At 44.1% G+C, this 16,644-nt stretch overlaps 1 protein-coding gene across 1 annotated transcript; it reads left to right on the forward strand.

Moving 5' to 3' along the window:
- Positions 1-382: 382 nt before the first annotated feature.
- Positions 383-14,828, forward strand: ZNF212 (zinc finger protein 212). Its single transcript, XM_021692922.1, has 5 exons — positions 383-535; positions 9,594-9,983; positions 10,351-10,477; positions 12,832-12,921; positions 13,892-14,828. The coding sequence occupies exons 1-5, from the start codon at positions 512-514 to the stop codon at positions 14,749-14,751; spliced, it is 1,491 nt and encodes a 496-aa protein (XP_021548597.1). The 5' UTR covers positions 383-511; the 3' UTR covers positions 14,752-14,828.
- Positions 14,829-16,644: the final 1,816 nt, after the last annotated feature.

A 16,644-nucleotide genomic window follows, 5' to 3' on the forward strand; every position in this document is an offset into this window, starting at 1 on the left:
TCCTCAATACCCACCACCAGGCTGACCCATCCTCCCACCCCCCTCCCCTCTAGAACCCTGTTTGTTTTTCAGAGTCCATCGTCTCTCATGGTTCGTCTACCCCTCCGATTTCCCCCGCTTCATTCTTCCCCTCCCGCTACCTTCTTCTTCTTCTTCTTCTTTTTTTTTTTTTTTCTTAACATATATTGCATTATTTGTTGCCTTACATTTTCAACCTGCGCTTGACTTGGAGGGAGCAAGCCCTTCCTGCGGTCGCACACTCTGGCCGGAGCGCCGAGCGCCGAGCTGCTGTTCATCCTCCTGCCGCACGGCGGCGCCCTGGAAATCCCGTGCGGTGAGGACGAGCCGCTGGAGCCGCTCTTGGCGCGGGAGGGCCGAACTCCCACAATGCATCTTGTATCAACACGGCTCTGGTGGCGGCTCTGAGGAGGGGCAGGGGGCGCCCACCGGACCGGCACGCAGCACGAGGGGTATCAGGCGGGGTCTGGGTGTTGAGGGGCGACTGGCGGCCATGGCGGAGTCGGCGCCTGCTCGGGTAAGGGTGCCCCCGGGACGGATCGCGGGCGCGTTCGGGATGGCGGAGCTCCTGGCCGGGGCGGGGCTTCGAGGTTGGGACTCCGGTGGGGCTGGGGGTCCCGGGGCTTCCCGGGCTGCTCCTAGCGAACACCGGCCTCCTCCCACGACCCCAGGGCTCTGCCTTCCCCCTCTCCGGCTCCTTCCCTGTCGGGCCGGAGCCCCAGCGCCACACATCGTTGCCGAGAAACTTCTCCGAGGCTTGTTTCGTGTTTTTTTGTTTTTTTTTTTTTTAGTATTTTTGTGTTTTTGAGAGAGCGCGCGCGACAGAGCGCGCGCACGAGCTGGGGGAGGGGCAGAGGGAGAGATTTTTCTTTTTTTCTTCAGAGAGAGGAGAGAGAGCGAGCGAGCGCGGGGCGGGGGAGGGGCAGAGAGAGAGAGAATCTTTTTTTTTTTTAAGAGAGCGCGAGCCGGGGGCGGAGGGGCAGAGGGAGAGAGAATCCGTTTGTTTTGTTTTGTTTTGTTTTGGTTTTTGAGAGCTCGAGCGGTGGGGGAGAGAATATTTTTTAAGAGCCCGCGGGGGGGTGGCGGGCAGAGGGAGAGAGTCTTTTCTTTTTTTGAGAGAGCGGGGGTGGGGTGGGGTGGGGGGAGGGGCAGAGGGAGAGAGAAAATCTTAAGCAGGCTCCATGCCCATTAGGGAGCCGGAAGCTGGGCTCCAGCTCATGACCCTGAGATCATGACCAGAGCCGAAATCAAGAGTCAGTGGCTTAACTGACTGAGCCACCTAGCAGCTGGAAAATGTAAAGGATATACCAGGTAAAAGGAAAATTATCCTAAACGTAAAGTCTGAAAATGTAAGCAAGTATGATGATCCATGGAAATGGGTAAATCTGAACAAATATTGACTGAATGAAACAGTAATGATCTTTTGTGAGGTTAAAAACAAAGGCAAATTAAAATACATGGCAGCATTGGTGTAAAGGTTAGGAAGAGATCAGAATTCATTTGTTTAAAGGTCTTTGTAAGTATACTTCCCTTAATATCTAGGATACTTGCTAAAAGACTAGAAATGGGCTGTAAAACTTACAAGTTAGAAGAGGAAATAGTAGAATAAGAAAAAAAATCACCTAAAGGAAGGCAAGAAAGACGAGCACCAAAAAGGCAAAAAATCAAGAAAAATAGATCAACAGTTACAATAAATGTAAATGGAAGAAATATTTTAGTTAAAAAGCAGAAAGTTGTCATATGGTTTGTAAGAGATACAAAAGACAAAACTACAGAAATGGTTGAACATCAAAGATATGGAAACATACCCGACTAATCAAAAGAAAATTGGTTCAACTGTATTAATATTGCTAGAGATCGAGGCTACTACTATTTTTGTAATGGTAAGACTCAGTTTATCAGCTTGATATTCTAATATTTTACATGTAATTATATAGCCTCAAAATATATAAAACAAACTGACAACTACAAGGAAAATTGTCATGGTAGAAGACTAACAAAACCTTAAGTTTTTATCAAGCAGAAAAAAAAATTAGGGTGTAGTGCATCCGATAGAACTTTCTGAGATTATGGAAATAATCTGCTTTGCACTGTTCAATATAGTCACTAGAAATATATGGCTACTAAGTACTTGAAATGTAGGTAGTATGGCTGAAGAACTGAATTTTTAATTCAGTTTTAATTAATTTAGATTTAAATAGCCATGTGTTTGTAGTGGGCTTTTGGACAGCACAGATAGAGATTTCTTTAATCCATATATCTTGTCAAAACATAATATCAACGTATAGGCATGCCTCAGTTTATTGAGCTTTGCTTTATTGCGCTTCGTAGATGCTGTGGTTTCGTTTCTTTCCCCCCCCCCCACAAATTGAAGGTTTGTGGCAACCCTGTGTCAAGTCTCTCAGCTGCCATTTTCCCAACAGTATTTGCTCATTTTGTGTCTCTTTGTCACAATTTGGTAATTCTCACAGTATTTTAAACTTTTTCATTATTATTATATTTGTTATGGTGTTCTGTGATCAGTAATTACGCTTGCTAAAAACTCAGATGATGGTTAGCCTTTTCTTTCTTGCAATAAAGTATTTTTAAATTAAAGTATGTATTTTTTTTTTAGATACAATGCTATTGCTCACTTAATAAGCTATAGTAAATTTATATGCCCTGGGAAACCAAAAAATTCATTTTACATGCTTTATTATGATATTTGCTTTATTGTGGTGTTCTGGAACCAGATTTGCAATGTTTCTGAGGTATGCCTATATAGAGAGATTAATGAAGAAAAAATGAAGAGAGCGAAAGAGCCTTTAATTTTTTTAAATTTTTAAAAGATTTTATTTATTTATTTGACAGAGAAAGACAGCGAGAGAGAGGGAACACAAGCAGTGGGAGAGGGAGAAGCAGGCTTCCCGCTGAGCAGGGAGCCCAATGTGGGGCTCGATCCCAGGACCCCGGGATCATGACCCGAGCCGAAGGCAGTCACTTAACGACTGAGCCACCCAGGCGCCCCCAAAAGAGCCCTTTTAGAAATGAAAGTGTGTTCTGGCAGTTCACTGTAGGCTGGGACAGTAGGTAGGGCTGTTAAACTGAGTATCTCCGCGTGCTTTCTCCATGTGGCTTGGGATTTTTCAGGTGTTTTCCAGAGCCTGCCTGCCTATGATTTGTTCCACTTGACATGGAATGGAGCAGAGACAAACTGTTCCTTACAAACCCTTCTTGAATTGCAGATTCATGAGCAAAGTAGATGTTGTTGTCTTAAGCCACTAAATATTGGGATTATTTGTTGTGTAGTGATCAGTGGTTGGAACAGGTACCTAGGGAATATGTTAAAATATTGAAAGTTATTAAAAATACCTTGAAAAAGGAGTGGCAAACTGTGTATGGATACATTTTTTTTTTTTTAAAGATTTTATTTATTTATTTGAGAGAGAGAATGAGATAGAGAGCATGAGAGGGAGGAGGGTCAGAGGGAGAAGCAGACTTGCTGCCGAGCAGGGAGCCCGATGCGGGACTCGATCCAGGGACTCCAGGATCATGACCTGAGCCGAAGGCAGTCGCTTAACCAACTGAGCCACCCAGGCGCCCTGTATGGATACATTTATCTATGGATTTGATACAGACAAAATCTCTGAAGACATTTTTGTGAGACTTCTTTTTTTAAAGAGGTTTTATTTATTTGAGAGAGACTGCACACATGCATACGTGGGAGGGGGGAGGGGAGCAGAGGGAGAGGGAGAAGCAGGCTTCCCTATTGAGCAGGGAGCTTGAGTGAGGCTTGATCCCAGAATCCTGGGATCATGACTTGAGCCGAAGACAGAGCCACCCAGGTGCCCCTGTGAGACCTTTCAAGTGTCTAAAGAATATCAACGTCCAGTATAGTCAAGATAATCCTATAAAACAAGGAAGTGGGACTTGTCTTACCAAATATCAGTAATTATTTTTTAAAAAGCTGTGGTTGTTAAAACTATAATATTGGTAAGGCAATATGAAAAATACCCTACAGAACAAGACTAGAGATGCCAGAGACAAATTGCTATGTATGAAAATTTGATTCATGACAGACATAGCATTATAAATCTTTGGGTATATCGATGGATTTTTCATCATACAATATTAGGTCTATTGATTTCCTGTATGAAAATTGAGCGCTGCACCACACACAAATATCAGTTCTAGTTGAGTTACTCAAATGTGAAAACAAAACTATGAGTGTTTAGAAGACAATATTGTGGGATATCGATATTTTTTTTTTCACCTGACACAGAAGTTCAAACCATAAAAGAATTCTGATGAAACTCAACTACATTAATTTTTTTATTACAAGATAAAACAGTGAATTTTTAAAATGAGGCACAAATAAGGAGAAAATGTTTGCAACACGTATAGCATGGATAAAGATTAGTATCCAGAATTTTCAGAGAAATTCTGAGATAGAAAGTCAGATAACCCAAAAGATAAACGGATAAAAGACTGGAGCAGGTAGTTCACTGAAGGTATTTGAATGGCCAGTAAATATTTAAAAGATGCTTACCCTTATTAGTAATCAAGGAAAGTATAGATGGAAACCATGATGACATATTTCAGACCTCCTGGAGGGACCAAATTTTAGTCTTATAGTAGCAAGTGTTGACATAGTTGGGAAACATCTAGAATACTTACATATTTCTGACAGGAGTGAAATTCATACAACCACTTAGAAAACATTTGGCATTATTTACTGAAGTTCAAGTTGTGTATATACCCTGTTAGCCAACAATTCCTTCCTAGGACTATACCCTCAGGAAACTTGCCCATGTCTACTAGGAGCCGTGCACAGTCCTGTTGTAACTCTACTTGTAATGTCAAAGATGGGGACATAATAATGGAATGGAAAAGGAAATTGTGATATTGTCGCAGCAGAATATTATGCAGAAGTGAAAATTAATTATAGCCATCTGCAACAGCAGGATAGTCTCAGTTGTGGAATAAGGATTCTATTTGTATAAAGTCCTAAGGTAGGCAAAACTGAAGAACACGTATTGTTTTGGGAAAAAAGCATTTGGTGAAAATGTGAAAAAGACAGTTACTAGTGAAAAATCAAATTCAGGATAGTAGTTACTTTAGGGAGTTGTACAGAGGACTTCAGAGGCAATATTTGTATAACTGAGTGGTAGTTAATGGAGATTTGTTGCCATTACCTACACATCTTATGTATTAAGTTTTTTTTTTTTTAAAGACTTTATTTATTTATTTGACAGAGATAGCAAGAGCAAGAACACAAGCAGGGGGAGTGGGAAAGGGAGAAGCAGGCTTCCACAGAGCAGGGAGCCCGATGCGGGGCTCGATCCCAGGACCCTGGGATCATGACCTAAGCCGAAGGCAGACGCCCAACGACTGAGCCACCCAGGCGCCCCAAGTTTTTGTTTTCTTTTTTAACTATTCAGTATTAGAAAGTCATGGTATCTCAGAGTTGGAAGGGACTTTAAATATTATCTTAGATACCACTTTATAATGTTATTTATTTTGTATTTTACTCCAGCAGATTGAAGGTTTCTTAGCAACAGGGACCGTGTCTTATACTTAATGGTGACAGGTTTCAGACTGTAGTGGCAGGCCCATTGTATAATACTTGATCTGACAGTATGATAGAATATCCAAGCAGGACTGCCCCAGAAAAATCCAGAAGTATGGGGAATGTAAGTGTACTTTTTGTATTTCTCACTGCCATCAGGGATACTATTAAATATGGGATTTTGTAAAAAAATTACAAAAAAATACATGTTTATTGAAGAAGTCAAACAAGCAATAGTTTACAAGGAAAGATTAAAATCTCTCCCTCTCATCTCCCTGAGGTAAGTCATGTTAACAATTTAGTTTGGTGAATATCTTTGCAGACCTTTCTGTGGGCTGAAACAAACATATACTCATATGTTTTCTCTTCTTCAGGAAAGTGGGATCATAATAAATATATTTCCCTAAAAGTTGGATTTTTAACCAGCATGGTATGATGAAAACTCTTCCAAACCATACATATAGGTCATTATTTTTAAAGGTAGTATAGTGTCATTTTTGGTTGTGCCATAATTTATTCCTTTATGAATAGACCTCGAGATTATTTCCAAGTTTTGACTTTTCCAAAGAATATTACCAGTAATCATTTTTGTATGGATGTCAGTAAATAATGCCTTTTTTTTTTTTTTTTTAAAGATTTTATTTATTGGGGCGCCTGGGTGGCTCAGTCATTAAGCATCTGCCTTCAGCTCAGGTCATGATCCCAGGGTCCTGGGATCAAGCCCAACATTGGGCTCCCTGCTCAGCGGGGAGCCTGCTTCTCCCTCTCCCACTCCCCCGCTTGTGTTCCCTCTCTCGCTGTGTCTCTCTCTGTCAAATAAATCAAATCTTTAAAAAATAAAAAAAAAAAAGATTTGATTTATTTATTTGACAGAGAGACCGCGAGAGAGGGAACACAAGCAGGGGAAGTAGGAGAGGGAGAAGCAGGCTCCCCGCTGAGCAGGGAGCCCAATGTTGGGCTTGATTCCAGGACCTCAGTACCACGACCCGAGCCGAAGGCAGACGCCCAACGACTGAGCCACCCAAGCACCCCAGTGCCATTTGTTTTTATAAGATAGATTTCCGGAAGTGGGATTGCTAGGTGAAAGGATTGTTAGTGACTTTTATGAGATTTCCTTCCATAAAGTTTGTAATATTTTTCATTCCTTCCGGGAATGTTAATGAAAATGCCAGTTTTATATCCTACTCACCTCTGAATGTAGTTCCTTATCCCTCTTGTTCAAGTGTGTCAGCCTGGTGGGTGAAAAGTGATTTTCCTGGGTTGTATTTGCACTCCTAACTGCTTCTTGACCACTTGCATTTCTGCTCTCATAATTACTTACAGTTTACAGTTTTATTTAGGGTTATTTTTTTCTTTCCATTTCATACTTTGTTTATAAATATCCTCTCCCCATTTGTTTTTTTACGTTTAGTTTATGGCATTTTTCATGGCAGCTAACATTTTCTTCTATCTTGATACTCTAAGTCGTGCTTACTGAGATAATTTACATACAATAAAATTCACTCTTCAGGCATACAGTTGAGTGAGTTTTGATAAATGTGCAGCCATCATCATAATACCAAAATATAGAGTATTTCCATCATCCCAGAAAGTGTTCCTTTGCATTCACTCTCCTTCCCCCACCCCCAGCCCCTGGTACCACTGATCTGTTTGTTTGTTTTAAAGATTTTATTTACTCATTTGAGAGAGAGAGACAGAGCACAAATGAGGAGAGGCAGAAACAGACTCTCAGCCGAGATCAGAGCCTGACATGGGGCTTGATCCCAGGACCCTGGGAGCATGACCTGAGCCCAAGGCAGACACTTAACCATCTCAGCCACCCAGGCACCCCCACTGATATGTTTTCTGTCCCTATAGTTTTGCCTTTCCTGAATGTCATGTAAATGGAATAGAGTAGGTGACATTTTGTGTCTGGCTTCTTTCACATAGCATAGTCATTTTGAGATCTATATTGTTAGGTGTATCAATAATTTGTTCCCTTTTTATTGCTAATGTGTGCTTAACACATTAATTATTAATACATTAATAATGTAATAGTATTTTATTGTATGGTGTATTAGTACCCTAAGGCTGCTGTAACAAAATATTACAGATTGAGGGGCTTACACACCAGAAGTGTACTGTCTTACAGTTCTAGAGGCTGGAAGTCTGAAATCACGGTGTCCACAGACTTGATGCCTTCTTAGGGCCAGATGCCTTCTTAGGGCCACGACGGAGAATCTGTTCCAGGCTTCTCTTATAGCTTCTGATGGCCCCACACATTTTTTTGGCTTGTGGCAACAAAACTCCGACCTCTGCCTCTGTTGTCACGTAGTTGTCTTCTCCCTGTGTCTTCACATCGTCTTCCCTAAGTGCACGTTTGTCTGTGTCCAGATCTCTCCCCTATTTTATAAGGACATCAAATCATATTTGATTAGAGCCAGCTGATGACCTCATTTAACTTGATTACCTCTAAAGATTCTTCCTTCAAGTTAAGATCACAATCCGAGGTACTGGGGCTTGGGACTTCAACATATCTTTTTGTGGAAATAAAATTCAGCCCATAACAGATGGATGGACCTTGGTTTATTGATTCACCAGTTGATGGACATTTGAATTGTTTCCATCTCAATAGGTAGTTCAGAACAGAAGAAGAAGCTTTATTTAACACCTCTTTTTTTAGCTTTTTGCTTAGTGCTCAGATCCTGACCCACCTTCCTTTGCTAAGCAAGCAACAAAATGCTGGGCCACAGAAAGGCAGGAGGAGGCTCCAAAAAGCTAGAGATGAGCAACTGAAAGTGAAAAGCAGAACATGGGATGAAAGGAGCCTGTCCAACAGTCTGATGTTCTGTTTTGTTTCATTTGTATTTGTTTTTAATGTAAAAGATAAATTTACATTAAACTTTTATTTAAATCTTTTTTAGGGGGGACATTTAAGCTTTAAACCCACATGTTCGATAATGAACTGAATTGAGTCATTGGAGTAGGTCATGGCCAAGCTTACGTGTTCATTTCTGTGCCAGTTGGGTTCGTTTTGTCCCGTTTCTCCAGACACTTAAGTCCTGGCCCTAGCAGTGCTTTCAAAGCTCTTCCCTCTCAGTGTCTATTCTTGCGGGTAGAGAAGCAGCCTTGAAGAAAGTGTATGCCATAGAAAAGAACATGAAGCTTTGGGGCTTGAGGACTGAAATGAACATGCAGTGGTACATTGGGGTCAGAGGGAGCGGTGGGGAGACTCCCCACATGTTGGCTTTAGTAATGTTGAGCTTCAGCTGTAGTGATTTTCCTCCTTAGGGACAGATCATAAAAATGAACTGTGTAAGGAAACTGTCAGTAGGCTTCGTCAAATCACGGCAATAAACATTTATGAAGGATTTAGTTGGGGACGCCTGAGTGGCTCAGTCGGTTAGGTGTCTGCCTTCAGCTCAGGTCATGATCCTAGGGTCCTGGGATCGAGTCCCAAGTAGGCTCCCTGCTCGGTGGGGAGCCTGGTGCTCTCTCTGCCTGCCCCTCCCCCTGCTTGTGCTCTCTCTTTCTCTCTCTGACAAATACATAAAATCTTTAAAAAAAAAAAAAGAAAAAAGGATTTAGTTGGTGTTACTCACTGTACCAGCTGCTTGGGTGCAAAGGTAAATGAGTTGAGCCCTATAGGTCCTGCTGAGGAATTGTGTCTTTGTTCATCTTAGAGAATATGTCAAGTGTGAAGTGCAGGTAATAAGACATTATGTACAATATGATTTCAACTTTGTGAAAAACAGATAAGTTAAAATATTTAAAAAAAAAAAAAAAGGCTTAAGATAAATACACCAAAATTCTGACAGCATATTTCTGAATGGTGGTATTTTACGTGACTTTTTCTTTCTACTTTTCAGTACTTTTTTACTATAATGTACGTGTATAATTTGCAGTATCAGAATATAAAAGAGCATGCTTTAAAAAAAGGTAGAAACTAGGTAGCTCTAAGCACGCTTGGACCCACTGGACCCATTGTTTTCTTTACTTGATGTTTGGAAATGACACCGACTGACCCTGTGTCTGATTCTTCATTCAGCACAGGAGGAAACGCCGCTCCACACCTTTGACTTCCTCCACACCACCCCCACAAGCAACAGAGAAAAGCTCTTATTTGCAGACCACGGAGCTCTCACTCTGGACCGTGGTGGCCGCCATTCAGGCCGTGGAGAAAAAGATGGAGTCCCAGGCCGCCCGGCTACAGAGCCTGGAGGGGCGGACGGGGACAGCTGAGAAGAAGCTGGCCGACTGCGAGAAGACGGCCGTGGAGTTCGGGAACCAGCTGGAGGGCAAGTGGGCTGTGCTGGGGACCCTGCTGCAGGAGTACGGGCTGCTGCAGAGGCGGCTGGAGAACATGGAGAACCTGCTGAGAAACAGCAACTTCTGGGTCCTGAGGCTGCCCCCGGGCAGCAATGGAGAGGTTCCCAAGGTAGTCCCCTTGGGGATTAAGAGTTAGCCTACTGCACCTGGGTGGCTCAGTTGATAAAGCATTTGCCTTCAGCTTAAGTTACGATCCCGGAGTTCCGGGATCGAGTCCCACATTGGGCTCCCTGCTCAGCAGGGAGTCTGCTTCTCTCTCTGCCCTTCACCCTGCTTGTGCTCTCTCTCGCTCGCTTGCTCTCAAATAAATAAATAAAAATCTTAAAAAAAAATGTGGTCACCTGTGAGCAACCTCTTTAGGAAAAAAAAAAGCCTAAATGGGGAGCCCTCCCCTTTATTATTTAAGATTGTAAGTTGCTGGCTTTTCTTTCATGGCTAGACAGGAGGCACTCATTGTACGATATTTGTGATTTCAGGTATCCAGGTCATTTGAAAACGATGGAGTCTGTTTCTCAGAGCAGGAGTGGGAAAATCTGGAGGACTGGCAGAAGGAGCTCTACAGAAATGTGATGAAGAGCAACTATGAGACTCTGGTCTCTCTGAGTAAGTAGTACTTTTCCCCTGAGAATTCTCTTTCAGATATCTTTACATCCCTGGCCAAGTAGCGTGCGACTCAGACTACACTTGGCTTTGGCTCCTCTGTTGGTCTGGGCTGGGTTGAGAAATGGGAGTCTCCAAAAAAAAGAGGGGGGGGGAAACAAAATGTAAGAGACTCTTTTTTTTTTTTTTTTTTAAAGATTTTATTTATTTGACAAAGAGAGACACAGCGAGAGAGGGAACACAAGCAGGGGGAGTGGGAGAGGGAGGAGCAGGCTCCCTGCTGAGCAGAGAGCCCGATGCGGGGCTCGATCCCAGGACTCTGGGATCATGACCTGAGCCAGACGCTTAACAACTGAGCCACCCAGGCGCCCCAAGAGACTCTTAATGATAGAAAACACACTGAGGGTTGAGGGAGGGAGATGGGTGGGGAGTATGGGCTAGATGTGTGATGGGCATTAAGGAGGGCACTTGTGATGAGCAGTGGGTGTTATATGTAAGGGATGAATCACTAAATTCTACTCCTGAAAACAGTATTACAGTATATGTGAACTAACTAGAATTTAAATAAAAATTTGAAAAATAAGAGAAATGGGAGTCTTTAGGTCCTCAATTCATGAAGACTTTTGGAAAGGTCTTGGTGTTGTGTGTTTTGTATTCTCTGTGGTCACATAGTTCTTGATAATATTTACTAATAGAAAAGATGTGATCATCATAGTGTAACATATATTGTAGTGTAATGTGACCAAGGTTCCTTATGGTGTTTTTAATACTTAAAACTGTTTTTTTTTTAATTAATTTTTTAAGATTTTATTTATTTATTTGTCAGAGAGAGACAGCACAAGCAGGGAGAGAGGCAGGCAGAGGGAGAAGCAGGCTCCTCGCTGAGCAAGGAGCTTGATGTGGGACTCGATCCCAGGACCCTGGGATTATGACCTGAGCCGAAGGCAGACGCTTAACCGACTGAGCCATCTAGGCGTCCCAGTACTTAAAACTGTTTGACAAGAGGGGCGCCTGGGTGGCTCAGTTGTTAAGCGACTGCCTTCGGCTCAGGTCATGATCTCAGGGCCCTGGGATTGAGCCCCACATCGGGCTCCCTGCTCTGCGGGAAGCCTGCTTCTCCCTCCCCCACTCCCCCTGCTTGTGTTCCCTCTCTTGCTGTCTCTCTCTCTCTCTCTCTCTGTCAAATAAATAAATAAAATCTTTAAAAAACAAAAAACAAAAAAAAATGACAAGAAATCCTTTGTTACCTGAGATAAGGCAGGCAGCCCAGGTTAACCAAAAAATTTTTCTTGGCCTTAGCTGGAATTATATTCAGTCCCTGTGAGCTCAGTGTCTATTTTGTGTTAATCAAAAGTGCTGCTTAATAGATATACATTTTTATATATAAAATATTAGCTATTAGTAAGTAGATTTTGGTAGACAAAATCTTTTTTTTTTTTTTAAGATTTTATTCATTTATTTATTGAGAGAGAGATCATGGGGAGGAACAGAAGGAGAGAGACAAGCAGACTGCGCAGAGCCTGATGTGGGGCTTGACCCCACGACTCTGAGACCATGACCTGAGCCAAAACCAAGAGTCAGTCACTCAACCGACTGAGCCACCCAGGCGCCTCCGACAAAATCTTTTATTTATTTTATTTATTTTTTTAAAGATTTTATTTATTTGACAGAGACACAGCAAGAGAGGGAACATAAGCAGGGGGAGTGGGAGAGGGAGAAGCAGGCTTCCTGCCGAGCAGGGAGCCCGATGCAGGGCCCGATCCCAGGATCCTGGGATCATGACCTGAGCCGAAGGCAGACGCTTAACTACTGAGCCACCCAGGCGCCCCCTAATATCTTTTAAAACTGAGGTCCATGGAGAAGTGCCCAAAAGGCCACTGTGACTAGAGCAGAGAGGGAAATAGCAGAAGGGTCGGGGGGTTGTGTGACCTGAGCCGAGTTCTGTGCTCTGCTAATGGCTGTTTCCTTCTCTGTCCCAGTTGGGGATAATGGTGCACACCTCACCTTGCAGCGTGTCAGTGTGGATGAAATTCGATACGCTGAAAGGAAGCAGCACTTGAGACCATGTACAAGTGAGGGCAGGGTGGTGGCTGGGGAGCCTGACTGCTGGAGCCACAGTGACTAATGAAGGAGCGTTGAAGGCAGCAGCTGACTGAATAGATTTTTCGAATTGGCTCTAATTTTCTAGTTGTCCCAAGCTGCCACTGGCGGGAAAGTGGGAAGAACAGTAGCCTTTTAATCTTTGGAACTTTTAATATCAACCCTCTGACATTGGTCACCTTGTTCATTGGCAACTGACCAGTGCTCAGTGAGCTTTTACTGTCTCCTGGGCTCACACTGTGCCTATTGCAACCCAGAGGTCCTTGGCCAGACAGAAGGAGAAGCGGAATTGGGTGCAGGGATGCTGGGTGACTTGGAGGAGGAAGGCCCTGGTGATGTCCACCCAGGTGAGTGGATCCAGAATATTCCATCCCTCTCTCCACTCCTTGCAGCCTATAATGAGCTTTCCCACTGCTAAATTGCCAAACACTGATTATCAGCAACCTCATCTGGTATTATTTATTTTAGATTTCTCTATGATTTTCATTAGTTCACCTAACATATATGTGTCTTCATTTATTACCACTGTGGAGTCCTTAAGTATTGTGACATATCCTACTTCATGTCTATGCTACTGTACATAGTAGAATAGCTCAAGTGAAAACCTGCTGGAGATTGAGGATAGGGTTGGTCACATCTTAGGAATGAAGTTGTCTGGGTGAGAGGCAGGCAGAGCATTTATAAGCCAGGTATTGGGGGAATGTGCAGGAAGACTGGGGCTGGATACGTGAATGTTTAAGCTTTAGGCTTAAGGGTGGTTGGGTTTTTTTTTAATTGTTCACATTTATTATTTTAAACTCTTTAGTATAGTTATAGTATAATTTGCCATTTGTTTTTAAAGATTTTTTTATTTATTCATCCAAGACAAAGAGATACAGAGGGAGAGCATGAGCAGGGGGAGCAGCAGAGGGAGGGGGAGAAGCAGGCTCCCCGCTGAGCAGGTAGCCTGATGCGGGGCTCGATCCCAGGACCCTGGGATCATGACCTGAGCAGAAGGCAGATGCCCAACCATCCGAGCTACCCAGGCGCCCCAATTTGCCATTTTGTACAGGAATTGAATACAAATTTATGGACAAGCTTAGAGAACTATCATTTATAACATTGTTCTAGAAAAATAATCTATTCAGATTTCTCTACCTGAATATGTGTTTAGTTTTTCAGGTCTTAGAACCCAGACTCCTTCTCCAGGGTGTCCTAATGGCCTTATCCTGGGGTGCTTTGATTTGAGTTCTTCTGAAATTCACAGATGTTTGTTTAGCTCTGAAGAAACCAAAAGTGCTAGAATGTGATCTTTTTTGGTCTTCTCTTTCTCGGCAGCCGAAGGGGTTATGATCAAGCAGGAGATCCAGTACGCTCAGGAAGGCTCTGCAGATCTTCCTGGAGAGTTCTCAGGCATTGCCAAAGAGCAGGCTTTCCTGAGCCCAGAGCATACTGAACTCTGGGATGGTCAGGGTGGTTCTGTCCTCTTGGATTCAAGCCCCGGGGACACTAATCTGGAGGATTCCATTGAGGGCAGTAGAGACCCTAGCAGCGGCAGAATTCTGAGCTGCCCCCCAAAGCAGAAACCTAGTAGGCAGGTGCAGCTGGGTCAGGAATGTGGGCAGGGCCTAAAGCTGAAAAGGGACACTTCTGGCCCATATGGATGTTCCGAGTGCGAGATCAGCTTCCACTATAAGCAGCAGCTAGCTACGCATCTGCAGACCCACTCAGGGTGGGGGACTTACACAGCCTCGGAGCCAGAGGAGAGCCTTAGACCCAGGCCACAACTTAAGCCCCAGTCCAAGAGGGCAAAGATGCATCAGTGTGATGTGTGCATGAGGAGCTTCAGCTGCAGGGTGAGCCTGGTAACCCACCAGCGCTGCCACTTGCAGGAGGGGCCCAGTGCTGGCCACTGTGTCCAGGAGAGGTTCTCGCCCAACAGCCTGGTTGCTCTGCCTGGCCATATCCCTTGGAGGAAAAGCCGAAGTTCCCTCATCTGTGGTTACTGTGGCAAGAGCTTCAGCCATCCATCTGATCTGGTGCGGCACCAGCGCATCCACACGGGTGAACGGCCCTACAGCTGCTCAGAGTGTGAGAAGAGCTTTGTCCAGAAGCAGCACCTTCTACAGCACCAGAAGATCCACCAGCGGGAGCGGGGCCTGGCCCTGGAGCCTGGAAGGCCCAATGGCCTGCTTTAAGGGTGCCAGCCCCTTGTCCGTCTTGGTGGGGGGCAGAAGGGGCTGGCATTGGTCCCCCCGAAGAGACACTGTGCAGAGTCAGGGACTGACTTCTTCCTGAGGAGAGTCACTTTGATTTGCCTTCCCTTGGCTAAGCACCAGGCCAAGCCCAGAGGCTGTGAAAACTATGGAAGAGGAGGAGTCCGGGGCCACTCCTCTCCCTGCTGTCTCTACCCTGCTGTGGAGCTTGTTGTTTCTGGCACCTTCAAGTCTCTGGTTTTCCCATCAGGGCTGATATTCATGGGCTGGTGTTGGCTCTCTGACCCTGCAGGGACTGGTGGCTGGTTCCAGGTCCTGTCCCAGCATTTCAGGTCTTCCCATGAGGTTGGGTCGGGCCAGGGGAGTGAGCAGGTATGTGGAAGAGTTCTGGGACTCCTAACCTGGTCTTTCCTCTTCTTTTGTAGTCTCTTTGTTAAAAACAAGTCGAAGAAATAATTTAAATGACTGCTTACCCTGTTCCGAGGAAACCTTTTTGGAATTAGATTTTAGTTGACTTAAAAAATTACAGTCTGACACTTGTTTTTTTTAAATTTCCAGCATTGTAGAAGTTGTTCCTAACATGGGGACTGGGCCTACCCTCTGCGAGGGATTTGTTTATGGGGCTCTTTTAGCCCATCCACACTTAGTTAGGTCAGAGATCGGGGGCAGATTGCTGAGCTCCTCCTTGTGGGGGTCCTTGCTCACATGGGGCTAACTGAGTCCAGAGGAGCAAGAGGAAGGGAGTGGGAAGGCCTCAAAACCCCTGCTGAGAACGAAGAATGCTGTGTCGGAGCCGAGAGCGTGTTGCTGCTGCTTGGGAATCCAGGTTTCTCACCATAATCCTCTTCCTCTTCCAACGTGGTCCTCACTGGGTTCTGCCGCCGCCCAGGGTAGAAGACTGCTTTGTTACTTATGGTTGTCTGACTTGTTCCAGTGGGTATTGGAGTTTGTTCTTATTACACCAGTTGTTTCTTGAGATTGTGTAGATTACACATTTTTCAAACTAGTTCTGGGATTGACTGTTCCAGAGGGGATGGAGAAAAAGCACAAAAATGCTTTGTTTCTCAGGAGTGTTGAATGCCTGCCCCACTGTTGTTTGGGGAGATGGGAGTGGGCTCCTGGGTCCTATGTGAATGTCCCCTTTGATGATTTACAGTTGCTTAGAATAAAACTTGCTACTAGCAAAAAAAAAGCTCATGTTGGATATTTTTCTCCCTTTTTCAAGAATACCAAGGTGGAGGAGGTGGCTGACGGGGAGCAGTAACAGAAGCCTGAAGTCCCAGCCTGACCTGCATTTTTACTTAAATTTAGGACAGACGAGCAGAGGGCATGTATGAGAGTATTCCTGGGACCCTGTGTGTGGTGGTCGAGGGCTGCAGGCAGTTTGGGTGTTGGTCGTTGGAGATGGTGGGAAGATAGGGCAGGTAAGCTATGGTATGTGCACCAGGGACTACTGAGTAGCACTTAGGGATATTGGCTTAGAGAAGCATATAATGCTGAGTGGGAAAATACAAGAGATGGAATGAGATCTATGTCAGTACTATTTATGTACATTAAAAATGCACATATACAAAACAAAACATTTGGCGAGAACATGTAGAAACCCAAAGTTACACCTTAAAGGCATTATGGTTGCCTGTGGGAGCAGTGAGTGGGATATGGGAATAAAAAGGATTAATAAAATAGATAAAAATAAACTTGGGTCGCTGTAATGTATGGATTGTCTTGGTGTAGCAACTGAACATGGAAGTCATAGGGCAGGCGCCCTGCTCAGCTGAGGTGTTCGGCTTCACCAGATGTAGGAAAACCTAAGGAGCTAATCTTCTAAATTCCTTCTACAGTCTCCTACCCTCAATCTTTTGCACCATAGATTCC

This window comes from Neomonachus schauinslandi, chromosome 12, assembly GCF_002201575.2.
Source record: "Neomonachus schauinslandi chromosome 12, ASM220157v2, whole genome shotgun sequence".
Taxonomy (NCBI): Eukaryota; Metazoa; Chordata; class Mammalia; order Carnivora; family Phocidae; genus Neomonachus; species Neomonachus schauinslandi.

Bases quoted from the DNA above. Each gene is read 5' to 3' on its own strand.
- ZNF212 (XM_021692922.1), top strand. From the start codon at position 512: ATGGCGGAGTCGGCGCCTGCTCGG. The intron at 536-9,593 runs GTAAGGGTGCCC...TTCTTCATTCAG, and splicing joins CGGAGTCGGCGCCTGCTCGG to CACAGGAGGAAACGCCGCTC. The intron at 10,478-12,831 runs GTAAGTAGTACT...ATTGCAACCCAG, and splicing joins TGAGACTCTGGTCTCTCTGA to AGGTCCTTGGCCAGACAGAA.